At 35.2% G+C, this 27,342-nt stretch overlaps 1 protein-coding gene across 1 annotated transcript in view; it reads right to left on the bottom strand.

Moving 5' to 3' along the window:
• Positions 1–2,463: 2,463 nt before the first annotated feature.
• Positions 2,464–27,342, bottom strand: part of B3GLCT (beta 3-glucosyltransferase) — a 45,505-nt gene continuing 20,626 nt past the window's right edge. Inside the window, exons 5-16 of the mRNA XM_053936549.1 lie at positions 23,629–23,705; positions 21,089–21,200; positions 19,404–19,540; positions 18,513–18,576; positions 15,943–16,074; positions 14,881–14,950; positions 10,710–10,823; positions 8,976–9,075; positions 7,904–8,023; positions 7,230–7,374; positions 3,927–4,107; positions 2,464–2,815 (exon numbers count right to left, since the gene is read on the bottom strand). Of these exons, the coding sequence (XP_053792524.1) occupies positions 3,940–4,107; positions 7,230–7,374; positions 7,904–8,023; positions 8,976–9,075; positions 10,710–10,823; positions 14,881–14,950; positions 15,943–16,074; positions 18,513–18,576; positions 19,404–19,540; positions 21,089–21,200; positions 23,629–23,705 (1,239 nt within the window). The 3' untranslated portion in view covers positions 2,464–2,815; positions 3,927–3,939. The remainder of the gene's footprint in view (positions 2,816–3,926; positions 4,108–7,229; positions 7,375–7,903; positions 8,024–8,975; positions 9,076–10,709; positions 10,824–14,880; positions 14,951–15,942; positions 16,075–18,512; positions 18,577–19,403; positions 19,541–21,088; positions 21,201–23,628; positions 23,706–27,342) is intronic.

The following is a 27,342-nucleotide window of genomic DNA, read 5'->3' as shown; positions in this document are numbered from 1 at the left end:
CTTTGCCATTCTCCCTTGTGTTCAGAACTAAAAATGCACACACACTCCACCAAAGCTGCTTCATTCTTGCCATGCAAATGCAGGTCCTAGCAGAAGAAATTTCATTTCCTGATTTCAGTGGAGGTACTTCTGCTTCCTGGCTGACAAGGGCACAAATAAACAAGGGAATCTGCAAAAGCAGGTAGATAAAAACACATTGTTCACCTTTCTCTACTTCCTCTAGTCCCACAGGTCTCTTCCTGTGAACAACAAGCTAAGATCTGAAAAGCATGAGGAATTTTCTCCTCAGGACAGAATTTGAATCAGGTATTACAAAATGGCTACCACTATGAGACTGTGTATTAAAAAAGCTATTCTTTATATGTGCACATTCTGTGTCACAAACTGAAACAGATAAATTAGTTGCCTACAAATTAATATTAAATCTATTTCTGTGCTGAATGAAACAATTAAAGAAAAAACCCTCAGTGTGACCAGGGAGGTGAATTTGTTCTATACTGACACAGCAGATGTGTGTAGAGGGGTAGTACAGAGGGTGAAGCCACCATGCTGATGTGAGCTGGGACCTCAGAGCCAGAGCTACACCAGGCAGCACTAATGGAGCAGAGTCAAGTGCTCTTAGATTCCTCAGCCAGTGTGGGATGAGGTGACACCATCAGGGAGCATTTTGCTCTGAATTCTAAATTTTTCCTTTAGTTTCGTATCAGCAAGAAGAAGCAGCAATTGCATTGAATCAAACTCAAATACATGTATTATCATGGTGTCCAATGCACAAAAGCATTCAGACTTTTACAGTGTTGCAAAAGGCAAATCTCTTACTACTTTCTCTATGTTTCTCGGTAATGCACTGGCACTGTTGGCTTTGGAGGTGCTCACAGTAAATAATTATGGCAAATCTTACACAGAGTTGACCTCACCTTCCAGGCATCTCACTGAATGGTGTCTCAGGCCTCTGGCTGATACATTCAGCCATGATAATAAAATCCATGAGAAATTAAAGAATTGAAAATAAGGTAATTTTGACTCTTCCCTCCAGTCAGTAGCCGTCAGAGCTGGTGTCAGGACAAAGTGTCCCTGCACAAAAAGAAACTTACCCAGCTTTCAAGCTGCCTCAAGTCTCTTGCTCATTTTCCTAATTGCAGAAGAAGAGGCAAAGGTCATATGCTTTCAGGTCTCTCCATGCTTGGGCCATCTGCAGGTGTAGGGAAATAAAAATAGATTCACAGCCCTCCTTCTCACTCATGATCAAATGTGGGCCTCAAACACTTGATCATTATTCCTCATTGCAGCACTCACCTTCTCTATTGAAGGCACAGGGGTTTTTTGGCTCCTGGCAGATGAACCAACCAAACAAATTATCAACATAATTTTGTGAAAGAAAGATCTTAATACATGGAGAAATTTTATGCTATAAACATTAAAAACAAGTAGTCAGTAATGATTCCCAGATTTTCTTTTTCATGCCACAACCTTGCAATGTCACAGAAAATGAAACTTCAACCACTCAATCAACTTTGCAGACCTGTTTTAATCTGCCCGTTACCAAGGGATTTGTGAATGCCTTTTCTATTGATTTGCTTTAATGTTACACCATTTATAATCCCCTTGATTTTCTTTAGAAACATCAGTACTGTTCAGGCTCATTAAGACACAGTTTTGTCCTTAGATTTCAGCTAGTAACAGTCATCCTGAATCTTCTAAAACTGAAGTTCACATAGAAGGCTTCACATCTTGTTTATATAAACTTTGTGATTCTTTGCTTGAAAAAAATCTTATTTTAGGTGGTGGACTAAAAGGTCCTTTGTGTCATGCTGCTGCAGTGTCTCAAAAGTCAACATTTTAGGGGCAAAATATTTGAGCAAATTATGGCTTTGTTGCCTTCAAAACTATGGAGACTAAAACCAGAAGTCTGATGCTTACTAATACCTCCAGAAACCTTGCAGTAAAACCCAGAGCTAACAGCAAGGGAAAAGATGCACTTCAGAACAGCAACTACTACATTTGTCAAACCAGAAATAAAAGTCAAGCAAGCAATCAATCAATGAGTCAATGACTTCCCACATCTACAGGTACAACACAGCCTGGACTCAAATCTAATCATCTTTTGTTGATCTAGTCTGCCTCCACAGGGCCCAAGGAGAGATTAAATATCACCAACTGGAAGTTGCACCTAACTGGACTGTGTTGCAAGACCTTTGGAGAATTTGGTAGTGCATTATGTTTTGTGATAGCATCAAGACTCTCAATCACAAGGTGTTCATTGAAACATTTTCCATTTGCACAAAACTAGAGGCTGAAAACTGACCTAATACAGAGGTCAGGACAGAACCCCCCCCAAAAAAACACCCCAAAGATTAAGCTACCTTTTAACAAAACTGACAGTAATTACAATTAAGGTGATAAACTTATTTAACTAGTGCTTAAAGAATCCTGTATTTGGCTTGCAAAGAGGAAGAAGGCACAAAAGGTTAAAGAATGCTTTTATTCAGCTTTCACAGTTCTAAACAGTAAACATAATTAACAATTCACCAACAGTATCAGAGAACATAGTCCTGGTATCAGTAAAATGTCTACTGTTTAAGGCACTGGCAGTGGGAAGAAAAGAAGACATAACATGGATTGCTATTTCTTAATCAGAATTTGAATCTATTATGAATATGTGCTTGCTATTCAATGCTTAGAAGCCCACAAGCTACATTCACAAACAAATGTTTATACAAGTTTGGTAATTACCAAGACAGGAATCGGTGGCTCCCCTACTTCGACTCTAGAGCAAGTATTGCTTTTCTTTGGAGTGGAATACATTTTTAATCTACTAAAAGAAAGCAAAACATGAATTACTTCAGCAGTATGGCTTTAAGACCCTGTATTTGGTTACAATATAGCAAGCCAAGTTAAATAACAGCATACAAGTTCCATATACTGTCATTTAAAAGAAGCAGTTTTACAATATAAAAATACGTTTAGAACATACTAAAGCCAGTTTTTGTACAAACATTTTTACAAAACTGAATTACTAAAAAAAAATTCAAGAACGTTTTAAATATGAATCACACGTTACATGTTGTATGAATAAAATTATTTATCTTGACAATATAAGTTAGGGATACTACAAAATTTTTAAAGCTGGCATTCATATGCTATTGAAATGCACACATTAGAAATACTGAAATGTTAGTTCTGCAAAAATCCTTAAGAGTCATTTTTAGATTTGCCAAATTGATGTACAGTGACTTCAGTTTCTAAAGGAGCCACAGTGACCTCCCATGGCCACCTAAGAGATCCCTGTCCTTAACCTTTTTTTCCATTTTGTACATAACATTCCACACAAATGCCAACAAACTTAAAAGGTGCAACAGTGGTTTCATGCCTGGTCCAGCTACTCCAGCAAACGACAGTACTTCTGAAATGAGCATAAAGGAGCACAGCCTTCACACCATCTAGCTCCTGGTCACAGAAAAAAAGTCAAGTGTCCTCTATGATTTATCAAGAAACTGTTCCAGAACCTTTTAGAGAAGTGTTTTCTGTAAGTCAGTGAGAGATGATGTTTAATAGATGTTCAACTCTTATTCAATATTAGGCTCCCAAATACATAAATTCAGCTTTTGAGAAAGCAAAGGAAGGGAATGTAAATTGATGCTGTCTGAACCAAGTCCAAAGCAGAACACAGGTAAAGTTGTATAAGACTCTTAAATGTGAGTCAAGTTCATTGGTATACAAAGCCCAAAATCATTCTAAAAAGAAAGCAAGTGGAGGAAAAGAATACAAAAGTCATTTAAGTGCCTTCTTCCACTGTCCTGAAGGGATGCAACCGACAGGAACAAAACACTGTCATCTTATGTCATGAACAGATGAACAATGTGAAAACAGAACAAAAATCACAGTAGTGACTGTCTCTCAGCTGTAGAATAGTAATTAACACTTACATTCTTCTACTGCTCATAAATCCTCTCTGTCATATCCAACTTTTTTTCCATTACGTGACTCTCCTGTGTTTGGTGCCAGCCATGCGAAATACACCTTCACTGGATCGATATTCCAGTGCTTGTGAAACGATACTGGAATTTGGTGAGAAAGGTAGTCTTTTGGGTAGTCCATTGGCCTTGCCTAAGATGGAAGAACAGAGCAAAAGCACCAGTATTAATGATTAGTAATAATTTTTAAAAGATTACACTGCTCAATGGCCCCTGTGACACAACAACGTGGCACTGACAAAATATGCAACATCGTAACAACGGGGTTTTGACATCATTCTATTAAATCAATTGACCAAGCATTAGATTAAATCTTCAACTCACACTGCAGTCATCATGCTAGGAATGAAGTACACTGATACTAAATATGCCCTATTTCTCAGGATGAAATGGCCACCTTCTCAGTAGTCAAGCAATAAACAGTGTAGTTGGTATGAAATCTTTTAAAACATGTAGGTTTGGCTCAATAATGACAAAATTATTTTAAACTATATTATCTTCCTCCTCTGATGAGAGTTGTCAGCACTGCCACTGTGATTGCAGGATTCTAATAAGGCCATAAGCAGCCCAAACATATAGAGTTTATGACAGGTAAAGATTCCAAACATGAGATACATTGCGGTGCCAGAAAACTCAGTTGTTATTCTTTATCAGCCTATATCAAGCCAGACAGAATTACAACACAGCTACAAGATGCAGGTGCTGTTCTAATGCTCCACACGCATTTCATTTTCTCTGCCAGTTGAATGACACTAAGTGCATCATTACATTAAACATCCCCACCTGTAGTGGTCCCTGGTAAAACAACTACATTTTGCTATTAGAGTTTTTGTAAGAAAAATGCATGGAAGGCAAACATTTGTGTTTTACATCTAGGGGGAAAAAACCCAAACAAGAAGAAAATGTAATGATTTGGATAACAAAGAATTGATTTGATGCCTAAGCTGGTAACTGATTCAATACTGCAGGCTTCACCTACTTATGGTGGTATTTATGAATTCTCCATGCAGTTCTGTATACATTACAGTCATAAAATTAGGCAACAGAATTTGACATTATGAAAGCTGAGTATGTGTTGTTGGTGTTTTGGTTTTTTTATTCTGATATTTAAAACACAGAGTGCTTATTTTTAAAAATTCCACTGGAGAAAGCAAGAGGGAATCTATATCCCTCACGACTTTTGAAAAACACTTTGAAGAATATTTAGGTTTCAAGAACCTAAATAATTTAATTTGGATAGAAACAGTTTTTACACATCTGAGACCAAAGATTTTTGCTGTTTGAAAATGAATAAGCTTTTAACTAAGCTATAGACAAAATTCTGGTGTTTTGATAATTCTAAAATAATACTCTAATAACTGTAATGTTTTTTGCTAAAATTTGTATTTGGTGTTCTAGAAAAGCCAAATATATTGCTTCATTTAAGACCATAATTCTGGCTGCTACTCAACATGGGAAGGTTCCTGTTCTCTTTAAGAGTATGATCATGTCAAAAACCTCTGGAATAGGTTACAGAATATGGATGTATCTACCTCAGCAAGTAGGCAGCAGAAAACCAATAAGAGTGAGCAAACACATCATAGACACTCCAAGAATGAAGATATCTTTGTTTCTGTTTCATAATCTGTATCTCAGTACAATTTTAGAGTCACATACTTCAAGGAACATCACACATCATAATATTTCAGTCAAGTCCTTAAAAAGTTCTTTTCTGGTTGACAGAAAATCAAAAATTGGCTTTCTCATTTTTAAAGTATTTTTTGCACTATAGTGGATTTAGTAGATCAAGAACATTAAATTTTTATTCAGTGGTTTTCCCTCACAGGTTAATTTTTGTTCAAGGGATGCTAAATTAGAATTTGTTAAAGCAGCAGTAAAGATGAATTAGAAGTCAAGTGCAATTTTCTATGTGGAAAATCAAACTGCTAGGATTTCACTTTCAAAGTGATTCAGTATCAAATGCACACTATGAAGAATTACAAGGAGGTCCTTTTTTTGAATAAGAATCATTCTTACAGTTTTGGAGAATGAGTTCTGTTCTGACTCTCCTTTAATTAGGCTGCTTTGATGTTTTGCTTTTTTCTAACATGTGCAAGCAAAATTATTCAGTGACTGTTGATTTTATAATATGCATGACTTGTTTTCTTTCTATATTGAAAGGAGTAAGCAATGATAAAACAGGAGAGTAAACAGATATGATTTTTTTATATGGACAAGGAATTAAAATATTGAATAGTATGTTCTCAGTCTTCCCATTTCTCTAAATAGTAAATGTAATCAGAAATGGAATTTTAACATAGCAAAAGCTGATAATTTAAATAAGAAACTCCCTCCACTGACAGCTGCTTTGAACTACAGGGTAATTTACTAATTCTCAAGTAGCTTATCTTCTTCTCAGCTCACATTCAGATATGCAGGTGAAAAACATCAAATGCTACACTGATTTAAATGTTGACTTTTAAAATAGTTGTGCACTGTTGGGGAAAAAAAATCTCTAGTGCTTCTTGTTCATACCACAGAAGGATTTGGTTTATTTGGTTTAAAGGGAAGAAAATATCTATAGGCCTCAATGCATCATGCTTTCCACTGTGACACTACAGTTACCTTGTTAAATACTGTGGAAGACATAAATAAGATTCAAATCTACTCCAGCCCTTTTCTCCCAAATTCACATGAATATTATGCTTTGTAAGCTCTCTTTCCTATGTGCTAGCATAGAGCAATTTATCATAATTATATCATTCTTCAGAATCCACCATAAGAGCAATAATTTCATTTCTTATAGCTTCACTAATGAAGTATTTCAGAATAGGAAATATTGAAAAAATAGAAAAATCAGGTAAGTAGAGCAGGCAGATTTATTGAAAAATTTTACACTCAATTCTCCATTTCCTGAAGAAAAAATTATTGTGTTGTAGGCTTTTTCCCTTAGAGGACATATGACAACTATTCAAAGCACGTGGCTCCTAATTCTATTTCTTTTTCAAAATCCTCACCTCCGACTGCATTTCTAATATAACGTAGTCATAGGTTAGCTAAAAAATTACATGAACTAGCAAAGCATTGTAGTAATCCATGGTATGAAAATGTTCTTATTTGATCAGTCTTGTTCTGCTGAGAATAAAGGTAAAGCAGCAGCAGCAGCATCTTGGTTAGTGTTATTACATATTGATGGCATTTGAATATTTATGACTGCTTTATGTGTACATGTAAAAAGTGAAATACATTTTTAATACTCAAAAATAGCTCTCTGACCTGATGAAAGAGTGGACTGTGCGTTATAGGGATTCCTAAGCCACTGAAACACATCCCAAGGACCATATCATCAGGTGCATCCATGCTGTAACACCGGCATTTGCTAGCAAGTAGTTTCTCAACAGCTGCTCTGCTGAAAACCATCCTGAATTTAAAAAAAAAAAGCACATGAAATGTGTAAAACCTTCTAAACACACCAAATATCTGTAATTAATAAATATTGCTAAAGTATTTAAAACTGAAAGACTAAATGTAGCCCTCTGATACAACATATCTGAAATTCAAAATTTAAGGGGTCAGAACTGACAAATAGTGCAAGAAGCATTTTCTCCAAGATAATTACTTTTTATACTGAAAACTAATCACACCAATTATACCCATTGTTGTTATTCCAACAATAAGTTAGCTACCAACCATTTTTACTACACCTTAGAATTCCTCCTAAAATTGGCCTGGACTCAAAAGTTTCTCCCCAGTCTTTCTCAAATGTAAGGGAGAAGAGTTGCGGCCTTGAGACCAGCACGTTTTACTACACACAGAAGGTGTGACATAAATTGCACACATCTGGGGAAAACATCACTGTTTCTGTTGAAACTGATTTGTGTCATAATTTAAAATATTTGCACTCAAAACAGGAACTAACATAGATCTCAGTAGGAACTTAAATAAATTACCCTCCTCCACCAGTGATATAACTGTATCCTCCTGTTCCCAAGCCGTAGCCATAACGCTCTCCAAGGAATACTGGTTCAGTTGGGTCATAGCAGCTGAGCAATTTTCGAAGTCTGAATATACTATAATATGAAAAGCCATTAAAAAAAAAAATCTTGTAAACATTCATTTTGGAACAGACATTGCTACCCTCAACAGCATTCTATTAAATAGCACAAAGATGACAGGAGACATTCAGAAATTCTACCCAAAAAAACTCCCCCAGAGATACAAACTGCTAAAGAGAAATTTATGATGGATAATTTACTATGAGATATGACTAAGCAATTTGGTCAAATGATGAACAAATTAGCTTGAAGTATTTTCTAAGTAGTCAGTTTGTTGGTGAAACTGCATCTCATCTCAGAGAAAACATGAAATGACACTTTCCAAGCAATGGTAAGATCTTTGCCAATTATCTATGAACATTTACAAATTGAAAACTGAAAAGGTAGATTTAGTTATATGAACGTTGCATTATCCACAGTTACATCCTCTCACTATTTCTTTTGTCACATGATTTAATGTAAAGTCTTAAATCACTGTTCATGACCACGTGATCCTGCACATAGCTCACATGCCTTTTTTTGCTTATGTTGCAGTGTCAGATTTTACGAGAATGGGACCTAATTGTCCAACAACTGCAAGTTCCAAAACACCATTCTGAGCAGCTCAGACAACTGACCTGGGCTTATGGAACCTTTCTTCTGACACATTTTTCTGAGCAACACTTCTTAGGTTATTAGCAAATTACTAAACCCTATCAGCTCAAACATACCTACACTGAGGAATCACAAAATGTGGTGTATTCAGACTATATGATTACACGATAGCACAGTTTTAATGAAGTTACAATACTGTCTTCAATATCAGTCAAAAGAATACTGATGGGAAGTGAATTTTTTTTCTTCAAGTAATACAAAGCCACATGGCTAATAAAATAGCTGTATCTCTTAAATAAAGAAGGATGGGTGAATATTGCTACATCTCTTATTGACATAAAGGTGGTAGCTCCTAAAGTAATGTAATATATACCTTATCAGTGTGTCATCATCCACTACAACTAACCAAGGGGTTCTGGGAGAAGTATGATTCAAAAACCTTTCCAAAATGGCAAAAGTTTTCCCACAGTGACCTAAAAAGAAGATAAATTAACAGAATATATTTTTAAATAAAACAGGAATTTAATTAAAAACAAGCTTTATTCCAGTTATCTGTCAAGCTGCTGAACAATACTGGACTAACTGCTACTCTTAATTTAAAGAGCAGTAAAAATGAGGAGACTATGATAGAAGCAAATGTTTTACAAAATACTCCAAGACACTGTCATAGCATTTCAAGATGCATCTGTCTGATGCTGATTGCTTCTATAGAAATATTTTAATCTACTGTATTCCTCACTGGCAACTCAGGTCCTGATCACTGCCTCCAAGGAAAGGTCTGGACATTTATCACAAGATTATAAGGAAGTTCAATAGGTAAAACACCCTTTGCTAGGAGTACAGAAGTGAAACACTCTTGTTCAGAATAAGCAGGACCTGAGAAACAAGAAGTTTCAAACTTCTACTGAGTCTTCTTTAGGTCTTGGACAAACCTCATTTCAATCAGTCTTTATTGATCACAGTTGATTTTCTAAAGTAATTACTGCTATCAATATTACATTTAGTAAACAATCACTCAATATTATATTTGAAGACACTCTCAGTTAAAATATTCTTTGAGAAAATGCAGTAATTCTATGCTGAAGACATGAAGGAAGTCCTTGGTCTGGTGATTTTGTGAGATTGTGAACTTAATGCAGACTGATATCTAAACATTTACAAAATTAAACCCAAGATTTCTGTATTATACTCTATCACAAAACATGGAAGCTTCCTGGTGTGACTAGAACTACTGGGCATGGCTTCTAGCAATGATCCACATGTGCCCAGTAGCCTTGCTGCCCCCTGAAAACACTCACTACTTGCTCATGTCCCACTCCACCTGTGCACACAGAAATCCCTGCCTATGCTCTCTCTGCCTCTAACAGACAAAACCAAGGGGCAGAAATAACCCAGAACAACTGACCTAGTGGGCCAAATAAGGCTAACAGGTCACTCTGCCTGGACAACTGTAATTCAGAAGGTAATAGATATAAAATATCAGCCTAAGAACAATATATCAAATGAAAGAAAAAATAAAAATTAATAAAATCAAGGAAGTCATCATATCCATAGCCTTTTTTTTATTTACAAAAGTAAATTGAATTAAATGCCTGTTGTTTGCTATAAAAGCATGTTTCAATCCTAACATTCAGTTTTTGTGCTTAAATCAAGATATACAAGGAACATGAATATAATATCTGAATTCCATATAGCAAGCAGTTTATGCTTAGTAACCACTTGGCTCTGCCTGAGGTCTTTTGAAATAAATTTAAGACTTCTTCACTGTTAATAATCCTACTGAAAATCATAAATAATGCAGAGTTATTACTCTTACACCAAGTAATAAAACCATTTTTTTTTTCTCTTGGTGTATATCAGTATACCACGCTTTCATCATCTTAGTATTTAGATTTCTGCTTAAAAGAATACATTATCTACACAGGGGGACTCTGGATGTACTCTCCATCCATTTCCTGTGTGAAGAGCATTCTTTTAGTTTAGGCTGCACAGATGTGCTAGAGAAAAACAGAATTTCCACACGACATGCTTGACGTGAAAGACACACATCATCCATAAAGCTTCACTTCTTTAGTCAGTCATTTGTGCAAAACTGACAAAAGCTCACCTCTGTCAGTGTTAGGTATGCCTAAGTCTATAGTAGGAATGGAGATGTCTGCATAATCACTGTAGTATTCAATAAGGGCAGCTTCTCTTTCCCAAGTCTGCTTTACAACTGGTACTGCAAAACAATGATTGGCATTCAAACACAAGGAACTTGATTAAAATAGATACTTGATCCAAATATTCACGTTAACCACGTTTTGTTAGCCACATTTCTTCACATGGTAATAAAAATGCTGCTTCAAATACAGCATCATGATTCTAAATGTTCGTTCTATTTTCTTTCCTATAATATTTAGAGAAAAAATTTTACAATTTTATGAAAACCAGTCAGGACACTTATTTAAATGATATTAAAATTTTCTATTAAAATATGAATATATTTTCATGATACTATTATTAATAATAATTGAAAAATGTGATATTTACATTTTTCCAATCAAAGCATAACCAAAGCATGGAATTCTACTTTTATACTTGCTATTGTACAATTCATAGCACACATCAGCATGAACACTATCAGAGATTAGTCCTTCTTCCAGTATTGAAATGGCACATTTTAATCCAACTGTACAGTCTGTAACATATTCTGAATCAGAAACAGACCAAGTGTACCTTTTGAAATACTATATTGGCATTATAGACATCCTATCTGACAGCAATATCATATTAATGCTCCAAAGCACCTGTCTCTGGAGACACTCACAGGACATTTTATAAACATACCTTTTATAAATATATAAATATTTATTGTTTCATTTATAAAGAAGACGTATTTGTCTAGCATAGTTTATGAATATCATACAATCAATTTTAATCCCATGGAGATTCTATTCAAAGGAGGATTGCATAATGCTAATGCTCTAAAAAAAAACCTTTTTCTTACTAGTTTGTCATTTCACATCAGCATTTAAAATTGATCACACAAAATTCTAGTAATGATGTCATGAGTGTTTACATTACATTGAGAAGTGAACAAATTATGGGTAACACAAAAAAAAAAAAAATCCATCTGCAGGGTATTCAGATGAAAACCACCAGATTGAAACAATGATCTCTCTTCCAATCTTAAAAATGAGGAGGTCAGGCCTGAGATGAGCAAGTACTCTGCATTCTGCTGTTACTGCTTCTCTGCTTTACGCTCTGTGACACGATCCAGGAAGTCTCACCAGTAGCAGGGAGTGCTTTAAATGGAGGAAATATTTCCATAACTTCCTTGTGCTTCTATACAACCCTAATGCTTGTCAAAAACTGATGATGTGAACAACTATTTATTTATTAAATAAATGAGAGGGAGTGAAACTGTCTCTAGGGAGAGATGAGACTGTGCAGAAAGAATAACTACAGGGCTGAAGTAGGTTATCGATAGCATGGATACTTTAGTCCCGTGCTAGAATCATCCATCACCTAATTTGATGTTTGTTGCCTACCTAGTTGCTCACTTCCCTCTACTTTGAACACACAGGATTTGTTACTCTTGACTGATCAACAGTCAGTTTGACAACAGTTCCCTTTTAGTTCATTTTAGTGTTAACTCAATGCACTAATAGAAAGGCTTTAATATTTTGAAAAGAAAAAAATCACTTTGGTAGCATTTTGCAATGGTCCATACTACTTTTAAAAGTTCTTAAAGAAATGTAAAAGTGTTCTCATTTTTTCACAAAAAATCCAAATTGAATTATGTACAAAAAATATATATAGGCAGGAATTAATTTTCTTATTTTGCTGAAATGTTTTACTTAAAAATGTTTCTCAGCAGAACAAAACCAGAAAGGTTTCAGAAAACAAGGCTTCAGAACAGAAGAATCACAGATACACAAAAGCATCCGAACTTCTCCTGGAGAAGAGCTGCACTTGTGTAGGTTGTTTTTTCTCCAAACAAGGACCTGAAACTCAGCAGGGTCCTTTAACACACAGAAACTGTTGCAATTACAGGTTTGGCCCCTCAATTCTTTCAGTGGAGGCCCCCCTTCTTTCTATAAATGAAGAAAATTTTACTGAAGCAAGGACTTGAGTCTCATCTCAGTTAAGGGCTTTAGCGAGGGGGCTGTTGGCTAAAGTGTCCTTCTCTTTCCCTTGTTTGTCCTGATGCAAGTGTCACCATGCAGACTAATGTCAACTGTAAATTGAATCCCACATTACTTTGTAATTTCTGGCAAATTGTATCTTCTAAAGAGAACTACTTGAAATTTTGGACTAGATGACGATGCAAATATTTATCAATATGTATTAATACTTGTGATCACACCAAAGTATTAATACCACTAGAGATATTTAAAGGTCAGCTCTAAGCTCTTAATGACATTTTATTTCTGCTATTTCTAGAACCCTCATGCACGTTTGCAGTCTTGAAAATTTCTTTTATAGTTACAGATTATATACCTAAGAAGGAGAGTTGTATCTGAAGTAAATTCTGAGGTAAAATTTAGCTGCTTTTAAAAGCACATCAATTTGCAAGCCATAATGCTACAAAAATGTAGTTTTTGGGCATATAATAAAGAATGACTTACCAGGTAAAAAGAGCTCTCTGAAGCTGGCATCCATTAATCTTTCAAAATCTGGAGTAAGATTATCCTCTATTGCATAACACTGGAAGCTGTGAGGAAAGTTCAAGAATTTTCCTCAGTCTTCAACAGGTGTTTCTTGAAGGATGTTTATACGATCTTTTTGAGGCCTCTGACTTTCTAGGGTTTTTTAAATTTTTCTTCTTTTTTAAAAAATTTTGATATTAAAAAATTAACATGGATCCAGGAAGGAGAACTCTTCAGTGAACTCCAATTACAGGACAGTCAATTTTGTTTTGTCAAAAGCTACTTTAAAGATAATCTAACAATTACATGACTAAAACACTACAAATGTGCTTTCATCAGGTGCAGTAGCATTAAGAAAATAATTCCACAAATCTTATTATGAAAACTTCCTGCCTGTATTTAACTAGACTTAGCTAAGAAAAGAGCTTTTACTTTCATCGTGTCCTCACATAACAGGTGTGGTAAAACCCTCTCAAAATTTGGTACAACTACTAATCAATTACTTGATTTTCAAATTTTTTGCCAACTTTAAATTATGTTTATAAACAAACTAAGCCTAACAGAGAGAGTGTTATGCACCTGGAGTATTAAAGAGCAAGAAAAAGTCAAGCAAATTCCTAGAAACAAATCTCTTCCTTATTAACAAAACGTCTAAAAGCAAACTAGAAGAGACTGGTAGGTGGCATCAAGTAGGTGGAGTGTCTTCTGTTCCATAGGTGGATTTGGAATTTTTCCTTCCAAGCTTTGTTGAGACTTGATCTCCCTCAACTTAGCTGAGCATTACTATGTGTTAGCAGAAGCTGAGAGTCTGTCTCTATCTATTTTCTGTGCCTCTGAGGAGGAAGTTAATGTAGTTAACACAATGTAGTTAACTTGTGTATCTTGTTGGGCTGTGCTAGGGTTTGTTTGTTGTTTTTAGCATGATGACTATCGCTGCTCATGTAACTACAATTTTCAGATGAACTTCCAGATGAAACATGCTATAATGTTTCACACACCCTTGATCTAGGCCAGTGGTTGGACAATGTACTACATATGATCAGATTTCTGGACGGGACAGATTTTCCCATTCCAAGCATTATAAAATACGTGTGCACATGGAACAGCTAGAAGCAACATAACACCATAAGCTGCTCCATCTTTTACTGGAGAGGAGGGCAGGAGAAAGGAAGGAGAAGATGAGGGACCTCTCAGCTTGTTTAAATTTCTAAGCCACCAAAGAGCTGCACAATTGTCACTGCTAGCACAAAGAAAAGTGAAGCAATTATCTGGGGAAACTCACTGAAGGATATTAATAGCTGCTTTATTAATATTGCAACAGTTCCAATTTACAACAATATAAGTTAATCCTATGCATGTTTTAATTTAGGTATTCAATTCCGAATTTTTTGCCAACAGCAACTAATGAGGAAACCATTTTTAATCTTAAATGTTTAACAGCACTCCTGAGGACTCTGAAGAGCAAAAAGATTCCACTTGAAGGATAAGCTGTTTATAATTCCAAAACCTTCCTGTTTCCGAGTCGATTTTGCAAACATTTAGTCCCAAGTGCTATGGAGACAGTATATATCAGCCTGCTTTTTAAATATTCATTTTATCAACTATATTGCATAGAACTACTACCTTGACCAGCCAACAACTTACTTCTGTCACCATGAAATTTTCGACATGTTTTTACAGCAACAAAAACATCTTCCTTATTCACTGGCTCTCCCTATATGAACAAAACAAAAATTAATCTTTTAAGTGCAGGCTGTGCCTGTAGTATTTTATAGGGTATGTATGTCCATACATATAATAAAACAGGAAATATCTTTCTATTGTATAGCCTATCAAGCAGAATAGTGTTCTTGTGATACACCAGGAAGTAAATTTTTATTTCTTGAAAAGAAAGGCATTGGTTGTTTAAAATTCCTGAAATAACATTATTGGAATTTTTTTTCCCATTGATGTAGTACTCTAACAAGAACTGAAACACCTATCATTAGGAAAAGATTGTGAGTGGAAAAACTTGAACTAAGAATGATTAATCTGAAAAAGAATGTTTTCTTAATTTCTTTCAAATCAGTCACTATGAGAACACAAATTGTATCACACTTGAAAAAAAAAACAGCTTAAATGATACACACTAGAAATCTTTGCATTTCCTCAACTGTAATAAACCATTTGACCACTTTGATTGGTTATCCTTTTTGGCACCTAGAATTTTGCTCTCCTGGAAGCATGGAACATTTTTGGCCTCTAGCTACACTTCTCTCGTAATACAATAAACATTCTCCTAGAGGTGGAAGAGATGGGCTGTACTTTAAGGCACCAAATACTATATTACGTTTTATCTTTAGCCTCAACAAGTTTTAGATTCCCATTTGTGGGGAAAAGAAAAAAAAGATCATCTATATTTCAGTATCTCACTGTGTAAAGAGTGCAAGGATAAATAATTTATAGATCATGTGCCAACCAAACATTGTGGTAGAAAGATTCATTAAAGCATACACAATATTAGTTGCCAGGAAATATTCTGTGCCACAGAAGCCTGAAAGCATATCCAAAATACATCCTAGATAAATGCCAGAACAAACTATTTTGTTGGGGGTTTTTTAGCTTACTTAAAAATATTGTCTCAAGTTTTTAGATTTTTGAGCTCAACTATTATATGTTTTAGTAAGAGTTTTACTAAGCAAATGGTATTTAAAATATTGTACTTACACAAAGTGGCAGAAAGTTACTGTATGTTGTTGCACAGTGATCAGCCTTAAATGAATTCACATCATCTGTGCAGAACTCGGGCACTGGAGTAAGATGTGGTCCTTCCCCTTTGTGCCAAATGTACAGGGCAATCTACCAAAATTGGAAACATTTGCATCAGTAATTAAACTAGATAAAAATTTCCAGGACATACAAAAAAATCACATTAACAAGAAAAATGAAAGATATGGGATGGTGTAGCAGATTTGTCCCTGAGTTGATTAACTAATTCCTCCATATTCTTCTGGTGGCACCATGCTCAGAGACAAGTATTGGTTGCTGGCTCTTTCTATCACTCTCTGCAAGTGGAAGGATAGAGAACAGTACTTGTGCTCCTGGGTCCTTTAACCAATTGGCCCCGTATTAGTTCAGGATTCAGCTATTCCGAATTAATCACATGAACCAACAAAGAAGCAATGCTCCTAGAAAACAAAGAGTATTTGACAATCGTAGCTTATGATTAATTATTTATGAAAATTCACAGTGTGCTACAATTTCCCACTGACAAAGGAAATTTCAATAGAAAGACTTAGAATGGTGTGAAGCTATTTTATTTCAGAAGTGAGGTTAAAGTGCCATTTTGGGTTGTAGCACAGGATGACACAAGGTTACTAAAACAATGCAAACATATTTACAATAAAGACAAAAATAGCCTTAGTCCTAGTTCAGACCCAACGTTAGATGTACAAAAAATTCTGTTATTCAATTCCAGCTTTGAATAGGCATCAGAGAATATGCCATATATTGTACAGTTACAAAAAGTCTACTCAGCAACCTACAAATGAGCAGCAGCATGATAAAAACACTTTACCATATCTGCAAGACATGAAAGTGAGATAAATGTTATGGATATAAGAAATAGGGACTTGGAAAGTAATAAGGTAACACAAACAAAAATGAAATAATAAAAAGTATGTAGAGGACAATAAAAAAACCAAAGACTAGAGGCATATGCTATTAGGAGTCCACCAAACTAAAATATTTCCTATAAATGTAAACCCAGTCATAAAAAACTACAGATTATATTCGTCGATTTGCTGTCAATCTTGATTCACAAAAAAAAAGAGCGTAGACAAAAAAATTATTTAAGACAGAGAAGATGGTGATTTATTAAATAAATGAGAGGGAGTGAAACTATCTCTAGGGAGACGTGTGTAGAAAGAATAACTACAAAGCTAAAGTAGTTACCGATGGCAACAAATTTGAAATAAAACATGTGCAAAGACCTGCTAACAGAATTATAAGTGGATGGAAGTAATTTTGTTGGTCAAGTGATCAACTGGCTTTTACTAAGCCATCTGTGGCACATAAAGAAGTGGCTCTTAATCTTTTTTTATGACAATATGTTTAGATACTTTTTTAGTGCTGAGGTAGACTGGAATACTGGGAATATATGAACAATTTGGTCTTAAAAATAAAGTTTAAATAAAATGACATTGTGAAGCCCAAGATCTTGCATTGAGAAAAATTAAGAAGAGGAAAAAAAACAGCTTCTGGTCTTGTTTCTCACAGCAAAATGAACACTGAGAGAGATTCAATTGTTTTTGAGAAACACATAAATCAGTGAGAGAAAACTATATAAAAGAATGGTTTTGCATAAAAACCAAATTTATTTAAATATAAATAAACATATGTATATATTATGTATTATTTCTATTTATATATTTTATATATATTAACATATAAATATATATATACTCTATAAATAAACCATAGATTTATGTTGTAATAATTAAAACTACTTCATCATTTCAAGCCAAAAATCTTAATCCTGTTCTTCTTTCCTTCTTCACATTCCTTATCCCAATCTTAATCATATTCTTATTTCAGGCCAGAAGCTTATTCCAGATTCATCCCCCTCTTCTACCCCTGGTTCAGAAGTTCACTTTGGTGACAGTACAAAACCCTGGACAGCACAAACATTTTAAATGAAGAAAAAATTAAAAAAACCTCCAAAAAAGTAGCACAGATACTCTTTCAGAGCCTCCTTCTCATGTTCCTTTCAGTCAGTTCACTCACTGTCTGAAATACCTTCTGCCAACCTTTTGAAAGCGTTGCATACCAGAGACAGAAAAAGTCTTTCCAGACTTCCAAGCTGCAAGTTGCAGCACTGCTTGTTCACACAAAGGTAGATTCCTCAGAGTATTTAATGCAAACCCCACCATATTTAGCTCTGAGAGGCGGATTCAGAAAGTGAGGCTGGCTGGAACTGAGATACTACTCACCTCCTATGGTTCATGAACTGGAAGTCTCTCTCCTTCCTTACAAAGCAATCCTTAGAAGATACCTTAATGTACACAACCATGTATGCATTCTTTTATGACTGCAAGCTTATTAATGAATTTTTCTATGCTTAAAATGTAGCTCCAAAGTATTACAATATTCTAAAGGAAGGAAAAGAAATCTAACATGCCATTGCGATCAAACTTCTTAGCAATGTTTAAGAATAATCTCTTATTTCCATTATGGTTTAACACTATTCAAATATATAACTTTGAGACAATTTTTTCTTTCATCACTCCACTTCTTACCTCATGCTTTAAATCTATTGTAAAGTCTGATTTGAGTGGTTCGCTCTTCAACTTCTTTGCAAGCCTATGTAATTAGAGATGAAGAAATTTAATCAAATATTAAAAAAAACAATCACTACTGCATGCAGGAAAGTGTGGCTGGTACTACTGACCATCTTATAAGGAGAAAAATAATAATAAATCACATTTATTTATTGCCTCAAAGAGCAACTTATATTTATCATATAAATATTTTTTTAAAAAACATCTGACGATGTAATGATGTTAATATTAGTTTTCAACACACACACTTTGATACATTCTTCTTGCACAAGAAGAAAATTCTTATCTGGAGAAGATAGAGAGTCTGGCATAAAATTTTCAACAGATTACAAGCAACAGCACATTTGAAGCTCAGTATTGATCAGCATCTCAAATGACAGACAATATTCTGTGTATTTCAAAGCATAGTATTTAGGGCCTTTCAATTCATGAGAACATCAATCCTTGCTATGGTAAGACACATTCAACTTCTGAGATCTATGAACTTTTCAAATCTCATTTGAAAGCACCGAAGAGTCTAAGCAGAAATAAATATATAGTTTGCTGCACAGCATGAGAAACCCTTCTAGAGGGCAATGCAGACACTCTACGACCCAAGAATAAAACCACTGTCTGGGGGAAAACACATTCTTAAAATTACAATACAGAATTGAACTAGTTAAACAGTACTGGACAACTATTAGCTACTTGATGTAGGCAGAGTGAAGCAAAATAAATCACATGCAGAGCAATGATAGGGAAATCTATTTCTGCACTCTCGTTTAATTTTGAAGTGTTCATAATAATTATACTTGGAATGTGTAGAATAATGGAGAATAAACAGGAAGTGACTTAAAATTCAATTCTTACTTGTTAACAAGTGGAATGCTAAGTGCCCAACCAGCAGCAAAATCTGGAAATTTAAAGACTGTAGGATTTTCAGCGAAGGCATAATGGTGAATTATTGTAGATTCTTCATCATATAATGCTTTACCTAAAAACCACTCCTGTAAAGGAATATAGGAAACAATTTTGTTCATCTACAGCATCCTTTTAGTGAAGACAACAACTGCATTCATGCTGAATAAAGCAAACCTGAAAACAAAAACATGGGAAGCACACTGTTCACAATAAATAAACCGGACAAAAACTGCACTTGGTGAGAAATGAAACTAGAGATTGTTCTCTGAAATCAAACACAGGCTGCATTTTCAAACTCCAGAACATGTCTTAGTTTCCACCTGTTCAAAGAACACTGAATCCCATAGAATGGCTGAGATTGGAAGAGGCCTCTTGAGAACACCTAGTCCAATTGCCCTGCTCAAGCAGGATCACCCAGTGCAGGTTGCCCAGGACTCTGTCCAGTCATGTTTTGAATACATTCCACAATCTCTCTGGGCAACCTGTATACCAACTTTTTATTATGCAGACTGCTGAGACTTGAAAATTAATACTGAAGGAGCTCTGGCATAAATCACCTTAAATTTTGTACCTGATGGACTACTACTATATGTAAGGAATCAGGGGTGGACTGTTACACTAAGATGACAATTACTATGTACAAAAGCAAAATGTTTTATTTTTCTTTTATTGCAGGTTGGAACATAATTTGTTATTTTATCAGAATCTGCATGTAATGCAAAGGAGAGAGTAAAATTGGCAAAAGGGCAGCATCTAGAATAAAAATGTTCATGTTTCTATTCTGAGAATACCAATTACAAGTAAGTGTTTCTGCAACAGAAAAAAAAAGGATATTCCAAAGGTCTGAATATATTCAGTCCTCAGTTTTGAAGACCAAGTGTTTCAAAAGGTAAGACCTCTGAATTGTTATTACCATTTTAGAAAAGTACTGTGAGAACACACATGGCCTTGTGCCTGAAAAAGAAGTAAACATGCTGACGTGAGTCCTGAAGCAGAATTACAATAAAGAAGCAAAATATTTCACACAGGAGATTTTGGCTTCTTTTATTACAGGAAAAGGACTGACACCAAGGTGTTTTTTTTTTTTTCCCTGAACACTAAAAATTCTAAATATTAGCACCTTTCATGTCAGCTGCATTGCCAAATTTGCTTTGCTCCTTGGTGACTGTGCTTCTATTTTGCTCTGCAAGTCTTTTGGTGTTGGTTTTTTTCCCAATAGGTATAGAATACTTATCACCAAGACAGATCAGCAACAGAATGCAAGTAAAACACCTTACTATTTTACATCAGAGACAAACTAGCATCAGTCATTCAGTTCTGATGATAATCAGAATTGATAACAGACAGAAAAATGGGGAGAAGGGACCACAAAACAGACTATATTCATCTTTTATTTATGGTGCATAATTTTCAGGCTATTCACAGGAAAAAAGGTTTCTCTACATGATTTTAACAGTTCTTCAACAGCTATACAGGCATTTGTACTGCTTCATGTTAAATGCCTTGCTCTCAGCCTCAGCAACAGAAACCTATGCCCCTATTTTAAGGTGTTTGGACACGTCTTTTTCAACATTTGGCAAAACACACTCAATCACATAAAAAAAAAACCTCAAATCTCTAAACTTTTATTTCACCTTAGACTTGTCAAATCTTCTGAGTGTTTCTACCAGTTTCATGACCTGTATTCTTGTATCTTCTTCACAGAAGAAAATCCATGAGGAGTTCCGACCATAGGTAACAGAGAAGCTAAAAAAAGAAGGAAACATTTTACTAATAAGGTGGCTTATGAACAAAAAGCAAATTCAAAGCACATTCCCCAAATACAAATAATTTGCCATCAATTCTTCATTTACACAGAAGTGAAAAATTTTACTACTGATTTAGAATTACACATCAAAGGACTACTGTGAATGGATAAAGATACTGACTCTGCTGCTATTTATAAAATACCAGTTATGCTAGAAAGAAGGGAACAGAGATACAGAAATGTACAAGTCTAATAGCTACCTATGAATTCAGAAGTCCACAGATAGCAATTTAAGTTACCTTCCCCTTCTTCCAAGAGGCCCACCATTGGTCATCTAAAATCTAACAGCACTGCCATCATCATCAAAATGCCTAATGACAGGTTTTCTCACAGCTGCTGGACACTGATCATTCCCAGCCTAAAAACTTCATTAGCTTTTCCAGTACAGTCAAACTGTACAGACTGATGAGACTCCTCAAAGATAGCAATAATCTCAATGCAGTATTCCTGACTCCTTCAGAAAAATTACATTCCTTGTTTCTCTGTTCTTCTAGCCTTAATTCTTCCACTACTCATCAAAACAGAGCCACATATTAATTAATAACATCCTAATAGGAACAAAAAAAAAACAAACCAAACAAAACCTACTATATTTATTTTTCCAGTTTCCTTTGCATGGCTTTTGCAAATAATTCCCAAGGCTAAGTACTTAAGGTCTCCAACAGAGTCTTATGGAGATCTCCAAGCAGAAAAGATTGGAGTTCAGACTGCAATAAACCTTGGAGACACCACAGTAAGATCCTGTTTTGGATAATTTTTTAAAAAGGGATTTCTTCTCTGCTGAATGAACATGGTTACTGAGACGAAATGCAGCAGGCCTCCTGGGCAGAGTAAGGATACTGTGTCATAAGACATCCACTGATTGTATCTTCTGAAATTAAATATTTTGTCCAACTTAACCTGTGCCCAAGAACTAAAAATTAAGAATTTTCACAACTGTTTAGAGACCTCCGTAAAAATGCTGACAGCTACAGGACTGAGAAATCTATCCTTCTGAAAGCTGTTTTCTGATACAGATGCATCTTCTATCACAATTAAAAGCATCATCAACTGCTGCAGGATGGGCTGAACTCCCTTCTTCCTCTTTTGTCCATTGAGAAAACAAAACAATACAAGCTTCAAAACATCAACATACTTCTAAACTACTCCATGTCTTCATTTGCCAAAAGTACTAAATGAAACAATACACAAAAGGAAACTCATATCGCAGAAATCTCTAGATGGAAATCCTCTACTGAAGATTCCTCTTCTGATTTCTAAACAGTTTTTTCTACTTTCTCACACATATGAGCATTCATATTTTTTCTTTTAGTTTTACTATCTTGTAAGAGCTGTGTCTGTAAACCCTGTCACCATGACATAAATAATTCAGAAGAGGAACCACAAGGTCATTGAAACAGGAGCTAAGCAGGGAAGAAAAGAAAGATGATTGATAGTTTGAACATCATCTTCCAGTTTAATTTACTTCAAATCTCTTCTGCTATTTTTCACAGTTTACATATATCTCACAGATAGCCACGACACAAGCACTATTTACAACAAAATAATGGAAAGCAGAAGGAAAAGTATCTTGTTCTGCAACCACTCTGACAACCTCACCCTGAATACATCTAATAAATTGTATTAACTAAATTAAACCTCAGGAGGCTGCAGATTTCAAACGCAAGCTTCAGGCAAAAGATAGTCTTCAGTAACATGGAGCTTCAGGATTACTAAAACAATTTCCTGACAGTTTGCAAGATGTAAATCCAGCATGTCCTCCTTGGAGCCATCTGCATAAGCTAAGAATAAAAGATATTTGAGACTACCTGTCTTTTCTGATCATACTAGTATGAAAATTTACCATATAAGCATCTAAAAAGATGCTGAAACCTACAACTTCTCACTGCAGAGACATACTGTCTCTTACAAACTCTATAAGCAAAAAAACCCAAGTAAGTATTATGATCCACTTTTTTTTTAATTTATTCTACTTCATTCAACCAAGTAATCTGAAAGATCAAAATTTCTGTAATACCTCACACCTTACACTGTAAAAAGTGGGGACAAAATAGAAAAATCCACATCTAAAAATGCTGTTTCTTTAGACTAGTTTACTTCCCTAATAATTTTTAAATGCACAGTGATTTGAAGAAGGTTGTTGCTCAATTAAATTCTATTGTTATTGTTTTTATTTTAAATAAGCTTCTCTGATTTAAGTTTATCACAAAATTGCTTTATAAAACAAAAGTACAATAAGGAAGTTAAAATATAAAGCTGCAACTCTCATTAAAAATTTTTGCTTCTGAAAAAAGAGGTCTGAGTAACTAATATATATATTCTTGGTTCCAAAAATTTCTGAAAATAACTGGCATTCATTACACTTACTCTGTCATTAATGGCAATATTGTCCATGCACCTTCATGCCTGTCAATCTGATGAATAAGCAGAACCGTAGGCAATTCCTTTAAGAAAAATAAAAATATTCCCATTAAACTTGAATTATACGTACTTTCTTCCTAAATATCAATTAATCTTTGAAAAAATATTCTGGAATGACTACTTAGTTTTCATTAGTTTTGACTGGCAAGCAGCCCTGAAGAATAGGTAACTTACGCTGGTATGAAACAAGGTAAACTCTAAGTTAGGGATGGTGCTCCTTCCAACCCGTAATATCCTAACTGTCTTTTAGTTACAAAGCTAACAGACTTCAAATTCAATGCTTTGCATAAGAACCCATGTAATCAACATATCATAGTAATCTCCTTCCACCCCCATGAAGAAATACTTATAAATAATGAAGGGTGTTCTACAAAGGCTTCCATTGGACAATCACCTTAGACACAGTGGGAGTTCTAACACTCTTTACTTTGAGCTGAGCTTTGACCTGTCACACTAACATCATGACAAAAAAAACGATGGATTTACAGAAAAATCAAAATGAGGAGTTAGCATTTTTTCTTCCTGGAAGATCAAAGAAGCTTTCCTACAAAGGAAAATACTTCTCATAAGTTCCTTTGCTCTTTTGTTACTCAAAGCCTATTTGATGTGGCAGATCCCAATGTCTAGCAGATAAGCAAGAATTCTGGGGTAGTTTCCAAGGAAACACCATTTAAACAAAGCCTTCTGATAAGCCAAACTGCACAATTTGTAATACACATGGAAAGCGGGATACAGATACATCCCTCAATACACACACAGTACTTTACTCCATCAGCGAGTCTGATCCCCCACTGCAGCATCATTCTGTCCAAGTATGACACCAGCTTAAGAGAAGGGAGAGGCTCCCTGCTCACCTGACAGTCTGACAGGGAGTCATTGCCCACAGGAGCTTAGGGCTCACCACAGCATTCAGGGGAACAGCACTTCGGGTTGGCACAAAACTTCACATGGGATACTTAGGAAAGAGCACAAGGTCAGCAAAAGAGGGATCATGGTGTTTGAGGAGTGGTTTAAGCCCAGCTGGAAATTAAGCACCACGCAGCTACTCACTCAATCCCCCTTTTCCCCTATCCTGGCTGAAACTGGGACAAGGAGGAAAAAGTCATTGGTAAGTACAAGGAAAAAAGGGAGTTGGTCACTTGTAGCAAATTGCTGGTCAGGATACTCGTGTGGCCATGGCTCGCTCTGATCACTGCTGTCTGTCCTGTCTTCTCCTTAAATTTTGTTTCTAACTCCTGGGCAGGAGGCTTTGTGTGTCTGTATTTGGAGGTCTGTGTTCCCACAACCAGAAAGAGGACCATGAGTTGTAGGGTTGCACCTGTCTTTTCAGGCCCTAATCCTTTTCCACTTAAAGCTTGCATGTGCCACACATTCCTGCTTGATTAATGCTTTTTGTGAATGATGCCATTAACATAAAAGTCACATTTAAACACAAAAATAATTTATTCTCTAAGAAAACCTCTAAGATAAAGTTTATGCTATTTGCTGACTCTTCAAGTTTACTTTAAATCCTTTTTAAGGGCAGTTAAGCACAGCATCTAGAAATACATAAAACCTCCACATTTCATATACTAAAGAAAACATCTCTACTGTTCTAAAGAATAACTATGTCTCTCAGGAGTGCATTAACTTCATACAAAAATAAGGATTTATGCTATTGGAATGACCCAAATAGAAAAGAAACAATGCCAAAACTCCAATTTGTAACAGGATATTCACCTGCATCTCAAAAATCAGCACTTCTGATTTATGGTTCCAGTTCAAACTAACCTAACAAATATGTTTCTGCTTGTTTACAATTTATTGAAAAACTAAATGTTCAAAGTTTTTGGTGGAAGTGGCAAGTCTTACTCATTCTCTGCATCTTGTATTTCACCAGAATGTGAAAATGGTAAAATTTACTTTGGTATAGAGTTTTATCTTTATTGATTTTATTTACATAAATTTATTTATTTTTACTTTTGGTATAAGTTTATGATAAAACCACAAAATTATGCTTACTTAATGGGCTGCAGATAGGAAGACAAAAGGGAAGACCTCTGTCTTCACAAGAATGTTTATTTTTACACGCATACAAAACCTGCAGTTAGGCTAGTATTTGTAGGAAGCCACATATTTCATGTAAAAATAGACAAAGAAAATAGTAGTTGTTAATAATACACTCAGTGTCTCTATCACACTGAAGGCTGAAACTGGATTAATTTTAGATAAAAGCAGCATTTACCCATGCAAAAAATATAAAGTAAATTATATGATCTAAGTAGCTCTACTATCATACTCTATTTCCTTTGTGCAGAGCAAAGGAGTGATGATAAAGAAAAAGCACTCTCTCTTCAGCTAATCCAATACTCTCACAAGGTATCTTTTGTTTTTGACATTCTCATAAACCTGCTCTCTTTCTCAACCCAACTTCCTCGAAAACATGAAAATACATGTCCTGCATGATCCTTTCCTTCCACTCACCTCTAACCATGCATTAATTCTAATTTAATATAGGAGATGTTTAAAACACACTCTATAGGTCTAAAACAGCCACTTTCAAAAATACAGGAGGATTTCTGTTGCTTTTCCTTTCTTATTTTTACTCTGAACCTAGTGGAACTGGGCTGACCTACTCATTTTATTTATCTTCAGTACAAGGACAGAACAAAAAAGCAAAATGTATCTGGTGTCAGCTTTGAGGAGTGGAAGGGCACATGCTGTCAAGGTAATGAAACGTAACTTGCACCCTGTGTCTGTCTATCTCATAAAACTCTCCTACAAATGCATCCAAGGCCTGTACAGCATTCACTCGTTATTCTAGCTTGAAGCTATTGTTTCCACAGTCACAAACCACATGTGTTTTCACACACACCAACATTCTACATGTGACACAAGTAAAGTATCTTATAATCTAAGTAACATCATGCAATCACTTTTTGAAGACTAAGAAACTACTCTCCTCACTTGCACAACTGAGCTGACTTTAAAGGGCAAAACCAAGAAATGGAATTGCTTATAGTCTGAAATACAGCAAGAGATATTTTTACTGCAAATACTACCTACTCTATCAGCACAGTGAGATCAGCAATACCTGCCACAGATGACAATTGCAAACTTTACACAAATGAAAATCTAAGTGTGAATAAAGGGCTTAGGATCCACATTTTCAAGCCAATTCCAAAGACACAGACTCACACAGCCTCATTTGTATCTTAAAATCATCTAGTATTTTTTATGCAAGTTGAAGTATGAAGATGCTAATGACACAATCAATTTCACACCAGATCATCAAGAGAACTCTGATTTTTGAATCTAAATATTGAAAGTTCTCTTCATTAATATGAATAAACTTGGAGGACTAGCATATTCAATAAAGAAAAGGTAATTCAGAATAAATGAATTAAGAACTAAGTAAGGGAGTTGTTAACCTGAAACAAGTATCTGTATTCCTTCTGCATTACATGGAATTTCGTATTAGTCTACCAAATCCTATATGAGAAATGTGCAATTTATAGAGAACAAAACCATGCAGGGTAAAAACAAACTAAAATACTATGGTTTCATAGACTACAAGGCCAAAATGTGCTTCTGTATGCACCCAGGATGGCAGAGATCCACCCCAGCTAAAATGGGATTTCTACTCTATGTCACATCCTCAATGATGCTCCAGCAGAACTG

This window comes from Vidua chalybeata, chromosome 2, assembly GCF_026979565.1.
Source record: "Vidua chalybeata isolate OUT-0048 chromosome 2, bVidCha1 merged haplotype, whole genome shotgun sequence".
Lineage (NCBI taxonomy): Eukaryota > Metazoa > Chordata > Aves > Passeriformes > Viduidae > Vidua > Vidua chalybeata.
The sequence above is the reverse complement of the archived record's forward strand: the minus strand, read 5'-3'. Positions and strand labels throughout refer to the sequence as shown.